This window comes from Balaenoptera ricei, chromosome 11, assembly GCF_028023285.1.
Source record: "Balaenoptera ricei isolate mBalRic1 chromosome 11, mBalRic1.hap2, whole genome shotgun sequence".
NCBI lineage: Eukaryota > Metazoa > Chordata > Mammalia > Artiodactyla > Balaenopteridae > Balaenoptera > Balaenoptera ricei.
This window is the reverse complement of record NC_082649.1, coordinates 38819564-38840908: the sequence shown is the minus strand read 5'-3', so window position 1 is coordinate 38840908 and position 21345 is coordinate 38819564. Positions and strand designations below refer to the sequence as shown.

The 21345-nt window shown below is 44.1% G+C and overlaps 1 protein-coding gene across 2 annotated transcripts in view; it reads left to right on the top strand.

The window, feature by feature from the left end:
• Positions 1-14559: 14559 nt before the first annotated feature.
• BRPF3 (bromodomain and PHD finger containing 3) overlaps positions 14560-21345 on the top strand; it is a 32850-nt gene continuing 26064 nt past the window's right edge. Inside the window, exons 1-2 of one of the 2 annotated variants that reach the window (XM_059938818.1) lie at positions 14560-14866; positions 18243-19698. In XM_059938818.1, coding sequence (XP_059794801.1) covers positions 18248-19698 — 1451 coding nt within the window. In that variant the 5' untranslated portion in view covers positions 14560-14866; positions 18243-18247. Of the gene's footprint in view, positions 14867-18221; positions 19699-21345 lie in introns of both variants that reach the window. The other variant, XM_059938816.1, reaches the window with a different exon arrangement.

Genomic DNA, 21345 nt, shown 5'->3' with positions numbered 1-21345 from the left:
GAATCTCAGTACACAAAGAACTTTGTAGCATTTTAATTTGCCCTATTCACATCTTCTCTCTCCTTCCATGGTGGCCTTGGAAACCAACAGCCCTGCAGACATCGTAGCCATGAAGACTAGCAGCCTAGCAGTCACTGGAGAGGCCAAAGTAGGCTTGGAGCTTTTCAAAGGCTCCATCCCCAAATAACTGTCATTATTTGACCTGTCTGGCAGTTCCCTGTAAACCACCACTCTTAGGGTTTGTGTTTATTTGAACTGACTCAGAGCTCATTCACTGTGAATACCCTTTTCCCTGGAGCATTTATTGAAAATAACCAGGGGCAATTGTTTAACATCACAGGTGACTTAGGCGATAACAATTGTGTGGGGCAAGGAAGAAGCTGACAAAAAGCTTAAAAGGAAAAACTTTGGAATAAGGTATCTATAGGAGTCTTTGAAAAGTTCCAACATATTCTTGGATATCTAGAAGGCCACATGTATGTGCTGGGCCGTGTGCACGCCCAGGAAAGGTCTGAGAAGACCCTAATCTCACTCACTGCTGGGAGACCTTTAGGCTCTGCACAAGGAGGAAGTAAAGACTAAAGCAGAGTTGTCCACAGTGTGCTGGAGTCTTGAAGATATACCCTAACACCACACGCATGTGCACACACACACACACAAACACACACACACACCTGGCAAAGGCCAGGAGACATTAAGTCAAGGCATGTTAGGAGATAGCTGTCCATTCATTACCTGATCACTAAACTAATGAAGCAGAGACTATCAGTGCCACGCATGACAAAGAATACAGACTTTAGAGAATTAGTTCAGGAAAGTCACTAAAAAAACAGAAGCAGCAGCAGCAACAACAAAGAGCAACCCCAATAAACCCTGGGAAGAGAGGGGAATGTGATATGCAGAGTTGCCACATTATATTATTTAAAATGTCTAGTTTTCAAAAAACATGACACATGCAAAGAAAAGGGAAAACAGGACATACACGAGGTGGGGGGGAAGAAGTAATTAATAGAAACTGTCTCTCAGAAAGCTCAGATGGACAGACTTCACCAGACAAAGAATTTAAATCATCTATTATAAATACGCTTAAAGAACTAAAGGAAATCATGTCCAAAGAACTAAAGGAAAGTATGAGAATGTCTCACCAAATAGAGACTAACAGTAAAGAGACAGAATTATAAAAAAGAACCAATATAAATACCAATATAAAAAGAGAACTTCAGGGGAATTCCTGGCAATCCAATAGTTAGGAATTGGCGCCCTCACTGCTGTGGCCTGGGTTCGATCCCTGGTCGGGGAACTGGGATTCCGCATGCTGCGCACCGAGGCCAAAAAAAAAAAAAAAAACTTCAGTACAATAACTGAAACGAAATTTTTTACTAGAGGAGCATGACTGTAGCTTCCAGCTGGCAGAAAGAAGAATCAGAAAACTTGAAGACAGGTCAGTTGAGATTCTCCAGTCTGAGGAATAGATAGAAAAAAAAGAATAAAGAAAAATGAACAGAGCCAGAGCTTCAGATACCTGTGAAACACCATGAAGTGTACCAACATGTGCATAATGGAGGTCCCAGAAGGAGAGGAGAGAAAGGAACAAAAAAAAAAATTTGGCCCACAATGTCCCAAACTGGGTGAAAATCATGAATCTACACACTCAAGAAGCTCAATGCACTCTAAGATAAAGAGATCCATATCTAGACATATCAGAATCAAACTGTCAAAAGCCAAGGACAAAGAGAATCTTGAAAGCATCAAGACAGATATGATTCATCACATATAAGGGATCCTCAGTAAGATTAACAGCTGAATTCTCATCAATGTCAATATTCTGGTTGTGATATTTTCTACAGCTTTGCAAGATGTTACTATTGGAGGAAACTGGATAAAGTGTACATGGAATCCTTCGGTATTATTTCTTATAATTGCTTGTGAATCTATAATTATCCCAAAATTAAAAATTTAACACACACACACTTCAAAACAACACTTGGATCCGAGATAAAATCATGAGAAGTGTAAAGATATTTATAATTGAGCAATAATAAAAATACTATGTATCAAGACTTGAGAAACATACAAACAAACAAAAGTGGTAATTCGAGGTAAACTTATAGTCTTGAATGCTTATATTAGAAATGAAGAAAGTCTGAAAATTAAAAAAACTAGGCACCCAAACTTTTAGAAAAATAACAGAATAAAGTGGAAGGAAGCAGATTAAAATGGTTAGAGCAACAATCAAAAAAATAGACTAAGCATGATCAACAAAGCCAAAAGCTAGCTATCTGGGGGAAAAAAAATTAATAAAATTGATAGGGGGTGGGGGTAAAGGGGAGAGAAAAGAAGAGAACAAAAAATATTAGTAATGCAAAGGGGAACATAACTATAGATGTAGCAGAGATTCAAAAGAAAACATTTTGTAAAACTCAGATGAACAAACCCTAGAAAAATATTCCAACTTTCCAAGAAACAGTTCATTTCAATCATATACAAACTCCTCCAGAAAACTGAAAAAGAGGAAATATTTCCAATTCATTCTATGAGATTAATAAAACTTAATTCCCAAAGCTATCAAATTACAGTAATCTTACTTGTGAACCTAGATGCAAATATATTAAAGTATTAGCAAACCAAAGCAGTGATGTATAAAAGAGGTAATAAATCATGACAAAGTCAGGCTAATTTCAGAGATACAAGAATGGTTTAATATTAGAGAACCAATTCTTCACATTAACAGTAAAGGAGAAAACCAATTATCTTAATAGATGCAGAAAGAGCATTTGATAAAATTCAACACTCATCATGATAAAACAACTTTTAGCAAAGTGAGAATAGAAATGATCTTTCTGAATCTGTTAAAGGGTATCTCACATAACACCGAAAGCAAACATCATTCTTAGTAGGGAAATGTCAGAAGCATTTCCTTAAAACTGAGTAACAAATCAGGGACATCTATTGCCTCTATCTAACATTGTGCTGAAGGTCAGTAAGGAGGAGAGAGAGAGGGGGTGGGGGTGGGGGGGAAGGAAGGAAGGAAAGAAGGAAGGAAGGAAGGAAGGGAGGGAGGGAGGAATGTTTGAAAAGGGAAGATCAAAACTATTATTTACAAATAATATAATTATCTATAGAGAAAACCCTTAAGAACCAACCAAATTATTAGAAATAATAAGAAGTTTAGCAAGGTGGCTAAATATAAGATGAACAGGCAACAATAAACTGTATTTCCAATACTAGTAAGTAAAAGAAGAAATATTAAGATACTATTTACAGTATAGGCACTGGTGGCAATGTCCTAGCTAGATTATATTTGATTTCTAGCTTGCTCCTCCAGTCTCCTTTCAATTGTCAGCCCCACTCAACCCTTCCAATAAATTCTGTTTTTTCCTGAGACAGCTAGAATTGGGTTTTATTGCTTGCAAACACGCATCCTGTAATTATACTATTATTTTAATGGGTATTTGAAGTAAAATGTGTGTCTGGGGTCCTCAAGACCACCCCCAGATTCAGTGATTCAATAGGAAGAATCAGGATTCAGCATGCAGCTGTATGTATGGCTACAATTTATTATAGAGAAAGGATACAGAGCAAAATCAGTAAAATCAGCAAAGAGAAAAGGCACATGGGGTATAGTCTGGAGGAAACCAGGACCAAGCTTCCAAGAGTCCTCTCTCACACAGGATGCACTTAATTCCCTCAACAATGAGTTGTAACAACACATGTCAAATGTTGTTTACCAAGGAAGCTCATTAGAGACTGTCCAGAGTTTTTACTGGGGGCTGGTTACAAAGGCACCCTCTGCCTGGTGGCATGTACTCCAGAAGGAAAGCAGCTGTCTAGCGTAAACCATATTGTTTGCACAAATAGTTTAGGCACAGTGAACCACTCTTATCAGCGAGGGTGTTGAGAACCTTCCTGAAATCCAGGAAGTTCCCAGATGCCACCCATGTAAGCAGGCATTTCACAGGACAGCAGTCAGGCCTGCTATGTTAACTCTCTTCTGTATGATGCACGCTCTTTCTGCCATACTGAATTGGAAAGCTAATTTATTACAGCCACTTTTTTTTTTTTAATTATTTATTTATTTATTTATGGCTGTGTTGGGTCTTTGCTTCTGTGCGAGGGCTTTCTCTAGTTGCGGCAAGTGGGGGCCACGCTTCATCGCGGTGCGTGGGCCTCTCATTATCGCGGCCTCTCTTGTTGCGGAGCACAGGCTCCAGACGCGCAGGCTCAGTAATTGTGGCTCACGGGCCTAGTTGCTCCGCGGCATGTGGGATCTTCCCAGGCCAGGGCTCGAACCCACGTCCCCTGCATTGGCAGGCAGATTCTCAACCACTGCGCCACCAGGGAAGCCCTACAGCCACTTTTTAATCCATTCACTTACTTTTGAAATTATATCATTTAATTTTAAGTATATTTCATATCAACTTTTACGAAATTACATAGTTTTAAAAAGTCAGGGCTTCCCTGGTGGTGCAGTTGTTAAGAATCCGCCTGCCAATGCAGGGGACACGGGTTCGAGCCCTGGTCCGGGAAGATCCCACATGCCGCAGAGCAACTAAGCCCACGTGCCACAACTACTGAGCCTGCGCTCTAGAGCCCGAGAGCCACAACTACTAAGCCCGCGTGCCACAACTACTGAAGCCCGCACGCCTAGAGCCCATGCTCTGCAACAAGAGAAGCCACTGCAATGAGAAGCCCGCGCACCACAATGAAGAGTAGCCCCCACTCGCCGCTACTAGAGAAAGCCCGTGCACAGCAATGAAGACCCAACGCAGCCAAAAATAAATAAATAAAATAAATAAATAAATATTTTTAAAAAATAAATAAAAAAATAAAAAGTCAAATAATTCTGAGGCTTAAAATAAAACCAGAGATCCCTGCTTCACCCCAATTCCTGCTCTCCTAATCCATAAGCAACGCTTTCAAACTCTTTTGTAGTTTCTTCCAGTATTTATCTTTCATTTCTAAATAACTCGCATTTACTGTTATTTCTTGATTTTTCAACTTTATACATTATCTATTACCTTTCAACTATAGACAATGAGGATTTAACTTTCTTATATCTCCTACCACTCACCTCATATTCTCAAAGAAGTTTTATCATAATTTTTAGTTAAATCTTTATTCTGTTTTTCATTATTATGATTATATAAATGTTTGCAAATGAGTCACATAGGCTCATAGAAATTATATTGGGAAATACATAGAAATTATATTTCTTTTTCACATGAGTTGTCTTTCCTGGAATTAATAATAGCCTGTTTTAAATTTTTAATTATCTATATACATATCATTAAATCCATCTCTAAACTCTCTATCAGTACTGAAAACCTCTCATATGGTCAAATGTATATGGTAAATTATACATTCCAGTTGTTTCTGGAGTCCTCCAACTCCAATGGTTGCACCCTAAGCCTGCCACACAACTCTTCCTGGGAATTCCCTTCATCATAACTGGGGATGCCTTTTGCTTCTTTCTTGTATTGGATCCCATTTCATGGACCCCGTGACTTCTATTTTTCTTGATTTTTTTCTCCATCATTTGGTGGAAAACGTCATCCAGTTGCTTCCTGAGAAAGAATAGATAAATGAGACCTTGCAAGTCGGAAAATGTCTTTATACTATTCCCACACTTGATACTTTGGCAAGGCATAGACTTGAATATTGAAAACAACGTTCTCTCAGCATTTGATGGGATTATTCTGATGTCTTCTAACTTGGTATCATTCTGATTCGTAATCTTTTCTATGTGACCTGCTTTTTTCTCTCTGGAAGCTTTTAGGATCCTCCCTTTTTCTATCACTAGTGTTCTTAGTTTAGATCTTTTTGCATACATTGTACCAGGGCACTGGGGGAGTCTTTCATTCTGGAAACTCAAGACCTTCATTTCTGGTAAAATTTATCATTTCTCTTTCTAGAATTACCATAGATGGGATGTTGAGTGTCCTGAATTCATCCTCAAATTCTCTTTTCTCTTCTCTGTACTTTCCTATTTTCCTTCTACTCTCTGGGAGACTTCAACTTCACCTTCCAAATCTTCCATTGTGTCTTTTTAAAATCTTTCATATTTTCTTATTTTTAATTTTCAAGTTTTTTATTTTCTGACTGTGTCTTTTCATTTTCCCTCCTTCCCTCCCTCCCTTCTTTTCTAATATTATCACGTTCCCATTTCATGGATACTACTCTTTGAGGCTGAGATTTTTGTTTGTTAAAACTTCTGTGGTTCTCTACATTAACTGTTTCCCCTCTGTTCCTTTGTTTTGGGCTATGACGTTCGTGAGATTTTCCTCATGTATCTGTTGGTTCTTGACTGTCTACTCAATTTTGAGTGAGGTAATAAAAAGTTGTTTAAAATTGTGTGTGTTGGGGCAAAGGGAGGGGGTATTTTGGTATCTGGTAGGCTTCAATATAAGGCAAAAGGTGGCAAACTGGAATTTTTTTTTTTTATTGGGGATGTTCCTCCATAAATATTTGTAACTAGGACTTTACTTTCAGAGAGGAATCCTGGAATTCTCTAATATCCTTTAATCCACTGCTTCTCAAACTTTAACATGCATAACATGCACTGGTGGTGCACTGGTTAAGAATTCACCTGCCAATGCAGGGACACGGGTTCGATCCCTGGTCCGGGAAGATTCCACATGCCACGGAACAACTAAGCCCATGCGCCACAACTACTGAGGCTGCAGCTCTAGAGCCTGTGCTCAGCAACAAGAGAAGCCATCGCAATGAGAAGACCGTGCACCACAACGAAGAGTAGCCCCCGCTCGCCACAACTAGAGAAAGCCGGCGTGCAGCAACAAGGACCCAACACAGCCAAAAATAAATAAATAAATAAAATCTATTTTAAAAAAGAGTTAATTATTTTAAAAAATAAATAAATCACCTGGGGGAATCTTGTTAAAATGCAGATTTTGGTTTGGCAGGTCTGGAGTGGGGCCTGAGAGTCAGCATTTCTAACCCCTTCCCAGGGCATGCCAATACTACTTGTTCTTGGACAACAATCTGAATAGCAAGATTCTAATATATTTGGCTCCTGGTGTTCTAAAATGTGAGGTGGGGGAAGAGCCTGGGCCACTGAGGATTTTGATATCAAGAAAACATTTTTTTCAATTCCCCACTTGAAAGGATAAGCTGGCTAAAAATATTTTCATGGGATTTTTTTCTCAGCCCCCTTCTGGACCACCAGATCCCATCAATTTGTACCAGCTTCTCCCTTCCTCTTTGTCAGCACTGAGAAGGGAAATGAGGTGGGGATGGAGTGTCTCATCATTCAGTATGTAGAGTTTCATTCTAACTGCCATTTTCAGAATGGCACTTTGTCCCTGCCTTCATTGGTGCCTGCCCGGAATCTCCAAGTCCAGATCTCTTTAGTTCAATTTCTTGGGATGGCAAATCTCCAAGGAGTAGTGGGGAGATCTGATGGCATCTAACCACCCTTTTAACAGGTTTTTCAGCCAATCCTCCTTTCAGGCCTACTCTCCAAGCCACTGCCACCCCCTCACCACCACCCCCTACCCCCCAGCACACACCTTTCTTTAGAAGTACCTGCAGTCTCCTACTTCTAAGCCTTTCTAGTGGTCTAATGTGAATCAGCTGATTTTTACCGGCTCTTCTTGCAGACTTTTAACTTTCTCTGATTTGTTTACCCATCTACTTCCATTCTCCAAAATTTTATTGACAGTTCTCAATTGCTGTTGTTTCTTCCCCCCATTCTCTGTTCTTGTGGATTTTATTATCTTGCGGGTTTTTTTTAATCCTTTATTAACATATTAATTGAAGTTTGGGGGATAAATGCATGTGCTCAATCCACACATTTTAACCATCTATCGTTAAACTTTCCCAAAAATGTCCCTCTCATTGTAGACTGTTCATTCTACCATTTAGACTGTAGATTGAGTTTATATCTGCCATCATCTTATTGCTTATTTTTGTTCTTACTGCTTATTTGTGTTCCTTTTTCTTTGTCTTTTGATTGGTTGAATATTTATTATTTCTTTTTTCCTCTCTACTAGTTTGTGAGTTATATCCTCTTTTTTTCATTCTTTTAATGATTAGTCTAAAAATTACAACAGGTATTCTTTTTTTAATCAACTTAATTGTGGTACAATTTATGTAAAATACATGACGGCTATCCCAGTATTTCGATAACTTCTGACAAATGTTTCTCTACCACCACAATCAACTTATAGAATGTTTCCATCACTCCCAAAAGTTCTCACATGCCCCTTTATAGTCGGTACTCTCCTCTACCTCCAGGCAGCCACCAATCTGCTTTCTGTTACTATAGATTAGTTTGCATTTTCAAGAATTTCAAATAAATGGAATCATACATTACAACAGGTATTCTTGACTAATCAAAGGCAAATATTAATCCTTGAGCTTTACCCTTTTCCCAGACAATGCAAGGACCTTAAAACACTTTAATCCTGGAATTGTCTAATATCCTCTAATCCACTGCTTCTCAACTTTAATATGCACATTGTATTAGTCAGGGTTCTGCACAGAAACAGAATAAATAGATATTATAGGAATTGGTTCAAGCAATTATGGAGGCCAAAAAGTCCCATGATCTGTCATCTGCAAGCTGGAGAACCAGGATGGCTGCTGGTATAACTTAGCCAAGCCCAAAGGCGTAGGAGCCAGGACCACCTATGTCCAAGGGCAGGAGAAGATAATGTCCCAGCTCAACCAGAGAGCAAATTCAACCTTCCTCTACCTTTTTGTCCTAGTCAGGCCCTCAACAGATTGGATAATGCCCATCCGCACTATTAGGGGTGATTTTCTTTACTCAGTCTACCGATTAAAATGCTAATCTCTTCCAGAAACACCTTCACACTCAGTAATAATGTTTTACCAGCTATCCCTTAGCCCAGTCAACTTCACACATAAAATTAACCATCACACATATGAATCACCTAGGGGGATTTTGTTAAAACGCAGGTTCTGGTTTGGTAGGTGCTATTATTATTATTTTTTTTTTAGGTGCTATTATTTTTGTTCATTTTCTCTCTTTAGTAAAATTATACCAAGTAGGTGGCTACTTGCAGGGTCAGTTCTTTTGTTAAAATATGGAAATAACATATTTTATGGTGTCCTGACTTCACACATGATTAAAAGTTTAGGACTTAACAGAAATGCTAATTAAAGGTTGAAATGAAAGGACATTAAATCAGGTTGAACAATTTACACTTGCCACATACCGTTTACTTTTAGGTTTGTGGTTTAACGTTTCACTAAGAATATGGTAAAATCTTCTAGCCAGAATTCAAGTCCAAAAAGGATAATGTAAGCCATACTAGGTGGATAATTTAAACCATACTGTACCATACCCTCTTGCCTGACTGATCTTCAAGCATGAATTATTGAAGCCATTTCCTTGTTCTAAAAATCATGAGGAACTACCGCCCCTTCACATCCAGTTCCCTATACAACAGACTCCATGCTCGGACTTTATCTTTCCAGTCTTTTCTCTTACATCTCCCATTTTTGGTCAAACCGGATAACCCACCGTCCCCGGAATCAATATTATGGTGTCCCACCTTTCTCTGCTCATGGCGCTCAGCCTGGACCACACTCCACCATCCTCCTAGTTAACACTCAACCCAAGCTTTAAGGTGGCGCTCAATTGGTACCTTCTTCATGGAGGCTTCCCCTCGTCTCTCTCATCTCTAACTCTCATGCCACTCTGCTTGCATCTCTCTTGAGGTGCTTATATGCCATTGCATGTTCCGGTTACTAATATACTTGCTTTATTCCTGTGATTAGATTTTAGGTGACTTCAAGTGTGACAGCATAGCCTTTTCACCTTTGTGGTCTTCACAGGCATAAAATACCACCTTACTTGCAGCTCACAGATAATTATTGAATGAATATGTATTTTAGTGTGACTAAAAGGGGCTCCAGAGAACTTGGGCTGACTTATCATTTCCTCAATCCTCAGGCCCTCAGACCCAAAAGGAGCTCCTGAGTAACCCTTTGCCACCTCTTAATTTGCAATGACCATACTAGCATCGTCAAAACCTCCTAAGTTTGAGCTTAGATTCATCTTTGATTTTCTCCTTTGTTCCTATGTCCAATCATTCATAAAACTGTTGATTTGTCTTCTGATTTCTGATTTGACCCTTCCTTTCCTTTTTCTCTACAGTCTCTTCCACCATTCTGGTTAATGCCCTTTTATTTTCACAACAAATACTATAAATTCTTCCTGGTTTACCTAATACTGTTCCAGCTCTAGTTTATCCTATGCGTAATGGGGACCATAATAATAATTTCACAGAGCTACAAATTGATAAATGAGATATAGCATGCATACTGGACCTACTTTGTACAAGTGCCCACTGTATCTTTGGAGAATCATCTCCTGCCTGTGTCCTCTGGTTCTGGTAGTGAACAATGACCACACCTCATTAGAGTATCATGTCTTTCTGGCCACAGCTATTAGTTCGGGTTGGCTGAGAGACTGCAAGAAACTATGTCCTGATGACATAATCTGAATCTCTTGACCTGACCTTACCTAAAACCAGATACACGGCTGGACCTTCGGTTATGAGAATCAATAGATTTCCTTTATGAATTAAACTAGTTTGTTTTCTAAGTGCAACAAAGATTTTTATAAATACAGTATGTAAAGCACTGAGCACAGTACCTTGCACATAAGTGTTAGGTATTATTTTTATTATCCCTATACCCTTGCCATATCCAATTCAACTTTTTCTTTCTTAACAACTTCCCATACAGACCAGCTAGGGTAATTTCCTTATTATTCCCTGCATGTTGTCCCTTTGCCTGGGCTGCCTTGTCACCAACCTAATAATGTCATTCCACACTCTTTTTGCCAATTCACATCCATCACTATTTAGAACCAGGCTAAAAGAAGTCTCCTATCCTCCATTTGAATAGCGGTGGCTCTACACTGTTCACTGCCTTATCTAATTTCTCCTACATGTATTTTCTAGTTATTTCTAGCTTGCTTCTTGATTGTACACTACTCAAGGCAAAGAAAAATATATTCTACATTTACATATGATCACTGTGCCCTACGTTGAGATTTTGTCATTTTCCAAAGCAACTTGAACAGTGTTGGACACACAGATGTTCAATAAATGTCTGTTACAGGAATAAATGAATGCAATTAAATTTAGAGGGTGCGGTATTCAATTTAAAGCCTGTTGTTAGCATAAATTTTTTCCTATTTCTAAGCAAACTATATTCTTACAGCATTTTCATTACAGCATAAAAATATCACAATGATTTCAAACTCCCATATTCTTCCTACGTATGGTTTAGAATTCTTTTAGCCAAAGTCTAAGGAAGGAATATTCTATTAAAAATAATTCAAAAATTACTCAAAGTCTATTTTCTTTTCATTACACATATTTTATTAATCCAGTGGGTACTGCATCTGACCCTTCAGAAGTTTCTTGCCTTGGTAAACTAATGATAATAGTAAATTGTTGATAAAGATATCCCAAGATGCTGAAAAAAAAATTGAAGGGGAAACTTTTTGTACTCATGTTTCCTTTTTTGGGTTTAAGTGGTAAAATAGTCTCCTACTCCAAATTAAGTTAGTGTCTACTTAGAAATGGAGGATTTTAAAAACTACTATTGGGAATCAAAGGTTTGTGCCTCTTTCTGTTGAACTGAATTGCTGTATGGTGTTTTTTTTTTTAAGTATTTATTTATTTATTTATGGCTGTGTTGGGTCTTCGTTTCTGTGTGAGGGCTTTGTCTAGTTGTGGCAAGCGGGGGCCACTCTTCATCGCGGTGCGAGGGCCTCTCACTATCGTGGGCTCTCTTGTTGCGGAGCACAGGCTCCAGACGTGCAGGCTCAGTAATTGTGGCTCATGGGCCTAGCTGCTCCGCAGCACGTGGGATCCTCCCAGACCAGGGCTCGAACCCGTGTCCCATGCATTGGCAGGCAGACTCTCAACCACTGCGCCACCAGGGAAGCCCGCTGTATGGTTTAATGGAAAGGTCAAGGGCTGGTGAATTTAAACTCTTTAAAATAGCTAAAGATTAAAGTGAATTAAATTTAGTGCCTCTGGGATTTTTGATACATGTTCCAAATTTGTTTTTTTTTTTAAATAAATTTATTTATTTATGGCTGCGTTGGGTCTTCATTGCTGCGCATGGGCCTTCTCTAGTTGCGGCGAGCTGGGGCTACTCTGTTGCGGTGCACAAGCTTCTCATTGCGGTGGCTTCTCTTGTGGCAGAGCACGGGCTCTAGGCGCACAGGCTTCAGTAGTTGTGGCACGCGGGCTCAGCAGTTGTGGCTCGCGGGCTCTAGAGCGCAGGCTCAGTAGTTGTGGTGCACGAGCTTAGTTGCTCTGCGGCATGTGGGATCTTCCCGGACCAGGGCTTGAACCTGTGTCCCCTGCATTGGTAGGCAGATTCTTAACCACTGCACCACCAGGGAAGCCCTCAAATTTGCTTTTAATGACATAATTGTCCCATGTTACATTTAAGAATACATCATAGTGAACTGGCTATGTGTGCAGTTATACTAACAGAAACCAATTCCAAATGTCAAAAATAGAAGCGAGGACAACGGTAAAGTTACCATTAAGAAAGTGGAAGTTGAAAATGGAAGAAAAACATTTAGGCTGAATAAGGTCTTCTATGAAAGCTTTGAATAGAAAAACCTGGAAATCATATGTATCACATTAACAATACATTTTCAACAGCATTTAAATAATTATTTTACTTACTGTTACAAATGGAAGCTAATACACTTCCTCAAAAGTATTTATTCATTAACTTTAGTGGAAAAAGCTCCCAATCACACAAATGGGAATTGTACTAAATAAATTTTGAGAACATCCATCAAGAAATAAAAGTTACTAGTTATATGTAGAAATGGTTATATTTCACATTTTAAAAGAACAAGCAATGAAATTCAGTGTTTTTGTTTCTATTAGCCTTTTTTTTTCTTTAACTAAAAGTAACTGTAATATTCTCTTGCCTCTGGGGCTTTCCCTTCCACAATTAATCATCTTTTCTTCTACACCTTCCCTCCAAATGATTATTCTCCCTAGTCTTTTGACGTTAATTTATACTATTTCACCTTCACAGCTTTCAAAACAATGCCTTGTCCTTGCTTAGCTTCACAAGCCAGTCCCTTTTTCTTTAAAAAAAAAAATTGGTTAATGAAGTATTTTTGCTATCATTTTGCCAGAAGGTGCTACCATGTAATCAGGAAAACATCTTTGTTATACAAACTAGCTTCCTTACTTTTATCAAACTTTCAAATCCAAAACACAATATGTTTAAATTCCTTAGGATAATGAACATCTATACTTCAAAAGTAGCAGTTCGTTAAGTTTAAACATTTGGAAGACTTGGATCCTAAGCCTTTATCCTTCATCCTCTGACTCTACAATCTGTGTCATTGATGATCAGAATCAAGCAAGAAATTGTGAGTCTTACCAAGCTACACCACCAGCGCGGGCAGAGGAAACGCTTTCAAAACATGTCATTCATGTTCACATTTAAAGGCAGTCTATCCATACATCCTTTATAAACATCGTTAAATACTGGTGCTTAAGACTTCAGTCATATGAGGTAAGCTTTCCAATTTATAGGCAAGAGGGGTGGCAAAGGAGCCCTTTTCTCTTCTTAAATTTATTTACCAAAGCAAAAGCCAGGCTGATTATATCTGAAAGTCTGAAGTTGCCATTTGTCAAACATCTATTATAAAGCGGCTTTTGCATTAAATTAACGGACTCCTAGCCAAATCAGGTTTAAGGAGACAGTGTTTCCCATGTCTATAGTGACAAGCGAGTTACCAGATGCCCTTAAGTAGACCGTCAAACTTTTATGTTTACTCTTTTATGTTTACTCTTTTCAAACACAGAAGGGAGAGGATGGCACACAATGAAAAGTCAAGTCTGTTTCTTAAGAAAGACGTCTCGTGGGGAATAAGAGGCTCACCTGTACACAACAGAGGCAGGTCTTCCCCGGCTGTCCTCACTGGGGAAGGGTATGGACATCGATAGACCTTTGTCCTCCGGACTGGAGCACGGAGGGAGGGGGGCGACTTTCTGGGAGTAGTGCAGGCACCTGCACCCCAAGAAACTGCAGACTGGTTTTGTCTTCAATGACTGCTCTTGACTTAGCCTTTGGAGGGACCCTCTAGCTCAGGGAGGGGGGTTGCTGCTCCAAACCTTAGCCACCTCCCCCGCAGGGCTGGGGGAGGGGATGACTAACCACTCTAAGGAGTTAGGGACCCCGTCTTTCCCATCTGGACCCGAACGCCCCCCCCAGCTCTCTAGTCGGACTCTCCCCGTGGCGAGCCAGGTCGGCGTGAGCCGGGGCCGCGGCGGGCGCAGATCCCGCCTTTGCTCCGCGCCCCTGCCGCGTCCGCACCGCCACCGTGAGGCCGAGCAGGGGACGGTGCCCTGTGGCGGCAGCGGCTCCGCGCTCCTCTCCGCGTCGCCCTGGCCGCCGCCGCCGCGCCGGGCACGGGCGGGGGGATTTTTTTCTTGTTTCCCCTCTCTTTCGCGCTCCCGCTCCTGTTCAGCGGGAGAGCCCGCGGAGCCAGAGAGGGAGCGAGGGAAGGGGTGGAGGTGGCGGGGGGAGGGGGGGAGGCCGGAGGGGCGGATCCTGCCTGGGGGCTGATCCCTCCCTCCCCTCGGCCGGGCTCCGTGGCGGCAGCGGCGGCGGCGGCGGCGGTTCCATTCCCCCTCCTCCCCCGGGAGCGGCGGCGGCCGGGCCGGGGCCCCAGCACGGGCCGGGAGGGGGCACGGCGGTGGCCACGGAGGCCAGCGCGGGAGGAGGCCGCGCTCCGCTCCCCGGGCCGCGCCGACCTGCTAGGCGGCCGGCCCGCCCGCGCCCAGGGGCCCCGAACGGTGGGGCCGGGCCGGCGGCTGAGGTAATGGGGGTGGCAGCGGGGCCGGACGGAGCGGGGGCGGGGGCAGCGGGGCCTACGGGGACCAGGGACTGCGCGGGATGGGGGAGGGAAGCGAGGGGCTTCCCGAGCGGGGTGGGGGCGGCGCGAAAGCTCTTTCCTGGAGCCAGGGTGGCAGCGGAGAAGGAGAAGGCGGGTGAGGGGGGAGCTGAAAAGCGAGGACCCCCTCCCGCAGCCGCCATCTTGTTTCCCCCCCCCGGCCCTGGAAGCCGAGCCGCCGAGCCCCGCCCCCACCGCGCTCTCCAATTGGTCAGGCCAGAGGAGAGTTCCACCCCCTGAGCGTCCCTTGGCCCCCCGGTTCCTCCAGACGGGCAGGTGAGGCGGCCAATGGGCGCTTGCCTCTGTGCCCCGCTTGTTCGCAGGCGCTAGCTTTCTCTGAGGGTCGGACTCCGCGTCTGTCTCAGGCACGCTCGCTCCCTCCCCTCTGGTGAGGAGATGTTATTTCCCCCTTTCCTCTCCGAAGGGTCAGGATTCTTTTGGAAGAGGTGCCCCTTTAAAGGGGCGGGAGCCTTGGCTGGGGTCCTTGTCTCATGAGTATCTCGTGTGGGGTGCAGGGGGAACAGTCTAATTGCAGAAACTCCTTATTCTTCGCGGACCTGGGTGGGGTGGGCGAGTGGGGGCTCAGGGGATGCCGAGTAGACCTCTGGGGGTGTTGGAGGTATTTGGAGCTGTGTATGTGGGAAGGGCTGTGTGGGATGAGAAACTCCCGCCAAAAAACTAGACTGTAAGCTCCTTGAGGGCGAAACTCATTTCGTTTTCCTCAGCAGCAGCCCTTCCCCCTCTGGAGTTGGCCCCCCAGTGTCTAGAGGCTTGGGTAGGACAGCAGAGGCCTCTGTAGATACTTGCTGCTTGGTTGAGAGATACTCGAGTTGCCTAGGAGGTAGCGGGTAGGGAGGAGGAATATATCGTAGCTTTGACAAAGGAGGAGCTACATCCCCTTTCTGAACCATTTCAAGTTACTCTTGAGGTAGATTTTCACACCTCTGCAAGGGTCTGCATGCCCTTGACAGGGTGGGGATAATAAAGCAGGTCTGTTGGCCCGGGCTGCCCCCAGGGAGTTGGCATTTGTCAGGCATGTAGTGGCCAAGGGTCTCTGGAACCTGGACAGAATTTCTGCGAGTGATTCTCTTTCCTTTGGTTCCAAATAGGGTTTGTGCCTGCCTGGCACTGTGCCTCAGCCAAGTTGTTTTTTGTTTGTTTCTTTCAGTCAGACTTTGGGATTGGAAGGCTTTTAAAATAAGGATGTTAAGAATACCTTATTAACAAATAGCAACCCTTAAGAAATAAATTTTATTAATTTCATTTTACTGATGGAGTGTGCGGGCACAGAACGTTTCAGTGACTTTCTCCGGGTCACACAGGGCCAAGATTAGAACCTGGACTGCCTCAGAGCCTCTTTTTGTACCAGACCATGGCATCTCTGTGGTGTCCTTATGTCCTAGTGAGATGGCTTGAGCAGATCAGAAGATCTGGGTTTGAACTGTAGCTCTGTCACTTAACCAGCTTTAGGGGGAGTGACACCTTTCTGAGCTTCTGTGTCTTCATCTGTAAAATGGAAATGAGGATATCTATTCTCCCTTGCAAGGTAGTTGTGAAAAATATTAAAAGTAAAAGGGCTTTGTAGTTTGTAAAAGTGTGCTACATTATCATCACCATTTCCACTTTATAAAGATGGTAGATCCTGCAAGCAAGGTGACAAATTCTGTTTTTCTCCTTGAAATCGTCTCCCTGTTCATACCCTTCCAAGTCTCTGCCCGCACCTCAGGGCACCATATCCCCAAAGGTTTTTCTTTTTTTTTTTTTTTAAAAGATAGTAGTCATCTTTTCTTTTTTTTTAAATTAATAAATTAATTTATTTATTTTTGGCTGTGTTGGGTCTTCGTTTCTGTGCGAGGGCTTTCTCTAGTTGTGGCAAGCGGGGACCACACTTCATCGCGGTGCGAGGGCCTCTCACTATCGTGGCCTCTCTTGTTGCGGAGCACAGGCTCCAGATGCGCAGGCTCAGTAATTGTGGCTCACGGGCCCAGTTGCTCCGCGGCATGTAGGATCTTCCCAGACCAGGGCTCGAACCCGTGTCCCCTGCGTTGGCAGGCGATTCTCAACCACTGCACCACCAGGGAAGCCCCAAAGGTCTTTCTTAGTATTGATGGCCTCAGTAACTGTGACCACAGCTCCTTGTGAGCTTGTCATAATTCCCTCCATCCCAGAGAACAATGGGAAAAATTTAGAGCTTTCTCTTTGTTGCACAAGGGTGGACTGGATGTATTTTGGGAGAGAGGGGCTTTTGAGGTAACAGATGCATTGAGAGTTTACCCCAGACATTGCCCCAGTTACCTTGGCCTTAGGTCCAGTGAGGGTCCCACATAGGCCACTTGGGGCCACTCCCAGAGCTTCCAGGGTTTCTGCTTAGAGATGTACTAGCCAGTGCATCCTGAATGCTGCCTTTTGCAGAGAATACCCTGCACATTGTAGTTTGAAGTCCTTAGATCACATGCGACAGACATTCAGGTGCCTTACCCCTTCACCCCTGGGCATGGTCGGGGATAGGGTTTCTGATCATGGATCATGGTAAGATGGGTTGGGAGAGGGCTCTAGACCTGTGGATTTTTGATCCGCCATGGGGCCACAGGTCATGTGAAGAGCTTGTAAGTGGATGCTGTTGTTGTTTACTCCTTTCCTAAGCCTTAACCACCACCCCCTTTTCCATAGTTAGCTGTCCCACAGCCTTATGTACCTCATTAGAACTTTAGCTCTCTCCCCATGTTGCATTGATCTGTAGTGATCTGTTGTGTTTACTTTTCTGTCCCTTCAATCAGACAGCGCTCCTTGAGGGCAGGGATCATGAGTGTTTGATTTCTCATTTCATTCAGCTAACACTTATAGAATGCTTACTTAAGAGTCAGGCACCATTCCAGGTGCTGGAGATACAGCAGTGAACAAGACAGGCAAAAATCCCTCCCCTCATGGACCTTACATTCTAGTGGAAGGAAACAAATATACATGATAAATATATAAATTACATAGCACAGTAAAAAGTGGTGAGTGTTATAGTGAAATATAAAGAAGGTTGAAAGATTGCTGGTGGGGGAAAGGGATTTGCAATTTTGGATAGAATGGTCATAGGTCTCACTGAGAAACACTGTTTATGGAAAGACTTGGAGGAGGTGAAAGAGCAAGCCATGTGGGTACCTGAGGGGCAGGATGTTCAGACAGAGAGAATAGCCAGTTTGCTCAGTGGCCAGTTGATCAGATGGAAGGGTGAATGAATGCATGTATGCCTGAACGTCTGGCTCACAGTCTCCTGGCCTCCTCTCCTTAGGCCTGTCTCGTTGGTTCCCAGGTGCCATGAGGAAGCCTCGCCGGAAGTCACGGCAGAATGCCGAGGGCCGGCGCTCCCCATCCCCCTATAGTCTGAAGTGCTCACCCACCCGGGAGACCCTGACATATGCCCAGGCCCAGCGGATCGTCGAGGTGGACATTGATGGACGTCTGCATCGTATTAGCATCTATGATCCGCTCAAGATCATCACAGAGGATGAGTTGACCGCCCAGGATATCACTGAATGCAATAGTAACAAGGAAAACAGTGAGCAGCCTCAGTTCCCTGTCAAATCCAAAAAACCCTCATCCAAGGGCAAAAAGAAGGAGTCCTGCTCCAAGCATGCATCCGGCACTTCCTTCCACCTCCCGCAACCCAGCTTCCGCATGGTGGACTCAGGCAGTCAGCCAGAAGCACCCCCTCTGCCTGCTGCCTACTACCGCTACATTGAGAAGCCGCCTGAAGACCTGGATGCAGAAGTAGAGTACGACATGGATGAGGAAGACCTTGCCTGGCTGGACATGGTAAATGAGAAGCGGCGAGTAGATGGGCACAGTTTGGTGTCGGCAGATACCTTTGAGCTGCTGGTGGACCGGCTTGAGAAGGAGTCATACTTGGAGAGTCGAAGCAGTGGGGCCCAACAGTCACTCATTGACGAAGATGCTTTCTGCTGCGTATGCCTGGATGACGAATGCCACAACAGCAACGTCATTCTCTTCTGTGACATCTGCAACCTGGCTGTACACCAGGAGTGCTATGGCGTCCCTTACATCCCTGAGGGCCAGTGGCTATGCCGCTGCTGCCTACAGTCTCCCTCCCGGCCTGTGGATTGCGTCCTCTGCCCCAACAAGGGTGGCGCCTTCAAACAGACCAGCGATGGGCACTGGGCCCACGTGGTGTGTGCCATCTGGATCCCTGAAGTCTGCTTTGCTAACACCGTGTTCCTGGAGCCTATTGAGGGCATCGACAACATCCCACCTGCCCGCTGGAAACTAACCTGCTATATCTGCAAGCAGAAGGGGCTGGGTGCAGCCATCCAGTGCCATAAGGTGAACTGCTACACGGCCTTCCATGTGACGTGTGCACAGCGGGCTGGGCTCTTCATGAAGATTGAGCCTATGCGTGAGACCAGCCTCAATGGCACCATCTTCACGGTGCGCAAGACCGCCTACTGTGAGGCCCACTCGCCGCCAGGTGCTGCCACTGCTAGGAGGAAGGGCGACTCCCCAGGAAGTCTCAGTGAGGCTGGGGACGAAGAAGGGCTGAAGGAGGGCTGTGGGGAGGAAGAAGAGAAGGAAGAGGTAGAAGAGGAGGAGGAAGATGAAGGCCAAGGTGGGGTAGGCGGCCCCCTCAAGGGAGTGTCCAAGAAGAACAAGATGACTTTGAAGCAAAGGATCAAGAAGGAGCCAGAGGAAGTGGGCCGAGACACACCCTCCACTGTCCCCATGGTCACTGTCCCACAGATACCCTCTTACAGGTGAGCCTGCCTAGGAGGGCTCCCTAGGGACTCATGATTTCTTCTCGGGCTGGTGTTGGCCCTGAGCCAGGCTTCTTTCCCCAAGGTTGGTGAATACCTGTTCTCTTCTGTGCTCTCAAATTTAGACTTCTCCTTTAGACCCTGGGCTCACCTGGCCTGGTTTGTGGTTTTGATTGTGCCCTTCAAAGCAATGTATTTCCTTTGATTCAAGGTGAGACAGACACTTAAGTTGCTTAGAAACCCAGGTGACAGGATGTCTAAGATAGTATTTTTCAACAGGGCACAAGTGGCATTTTGGACAGGAGGTAATTCATTATTAGGGCTGTCCCGTACATTTCTCGATGTTTAGCATCCCTGGTCTTTGTCTGTAAGTGCCATTTGCATCCCCTCCCTCATTGCCTGGTCTTTGTGACAACCTCAGTGCTCCCTACATATGTTTCTGGTAACCTTATGGGGATAGAACTACTTCCGATTGAGAACCACTGTTTCAAGGGGTCAGTATAGGTACCTGCTGTCCAGAAAGCTCTGTCCTGGGAATGATGGGGACTTTGTGTAAGGGGGTGGTCGTGTGGGGAAGATATGCTGTGTCTCCTCCTGAGAAGCTTTTAGATTTAAAGGAAAGAAGATCACTCAGCTCTGCTGTGTAACTAAGCCACCTTGGCCCCCACCGAGTCTGTAGAGAAACCATTGTGCCTGTTTTAAACCATCAGAGAGGTAGCTGGCGCTGTTGGAGGGATGGGAGCTTGGCAGACAAGCAAGAGACAGGGAAGATTTTCCAGCGGAGGCCCATCTCATTGGTGATGTTCACTAAAAAGACTACAGTGTTAGAGCAGGAAGGAATCTTGGAGATTATTCATCTAACATAGTCCTTGCACCTTCTCCCACACCCCCAGATGAAGAAACTGCAGCCACGGGAGGTAAAGTTGTTCACTCCATTATTCATTCAATGAGATGTTTATTGAGCACTTACTATATGCCAAGTCCTGTTCTAAGGGCTGGAAGGAACCAGGGGTAAAGCGACAGACCCTGGACAAGCTGGGGCTTGTGATGCCTCTAGGTTCTGTTCCTGCTGTCTGTCTCTCTTGGTATAAGGGATAGGGAGAAAGGAATACTGGAGGGCAGTGTGGAGTGAGTTGTATGAGGGAAATAGGCAACCAGACTTGTTGGTCTGGAAGGAAGACACAAGAGCTGACAAGATCCAGAGGGAGAGGCTCTTGTGAGCAATGGCTGGAGTTAGATTCAGTCAACTGGAAATGGGCCTTCTAGTCACAGAGCTGTTCTAGGCTCCCCTCCTCCCTTTGGTGAGTGGGTCCATCCTTAGTCTCCATCTGTAGGGTGGTTATGCCCTGGGGCTAGACTTTTTGGTTGTCAGGTCTGCTCTTGTAGGTGGTCTCTTTCAGGGGCCAGCACAGCATGCTGGCTAAGAACCAGACAGACCTGTGTTTGAATCTTGCTTCTGTCACTAACTACCTGTGTGATCTTTGGCAAGTCACTTAACTTCTTTCAGCCTTAGTTTATTTATTTGTAAGTGAACCTACCTCATAGGGTTGTTGGGAGAAATAGATGAGATAATACAAGTAAAGCACAGTGCCTGGCAAATAGTAAGCGCTCAATAAATGGTGGCTTCTGCTGCTACTGCTATTTTAT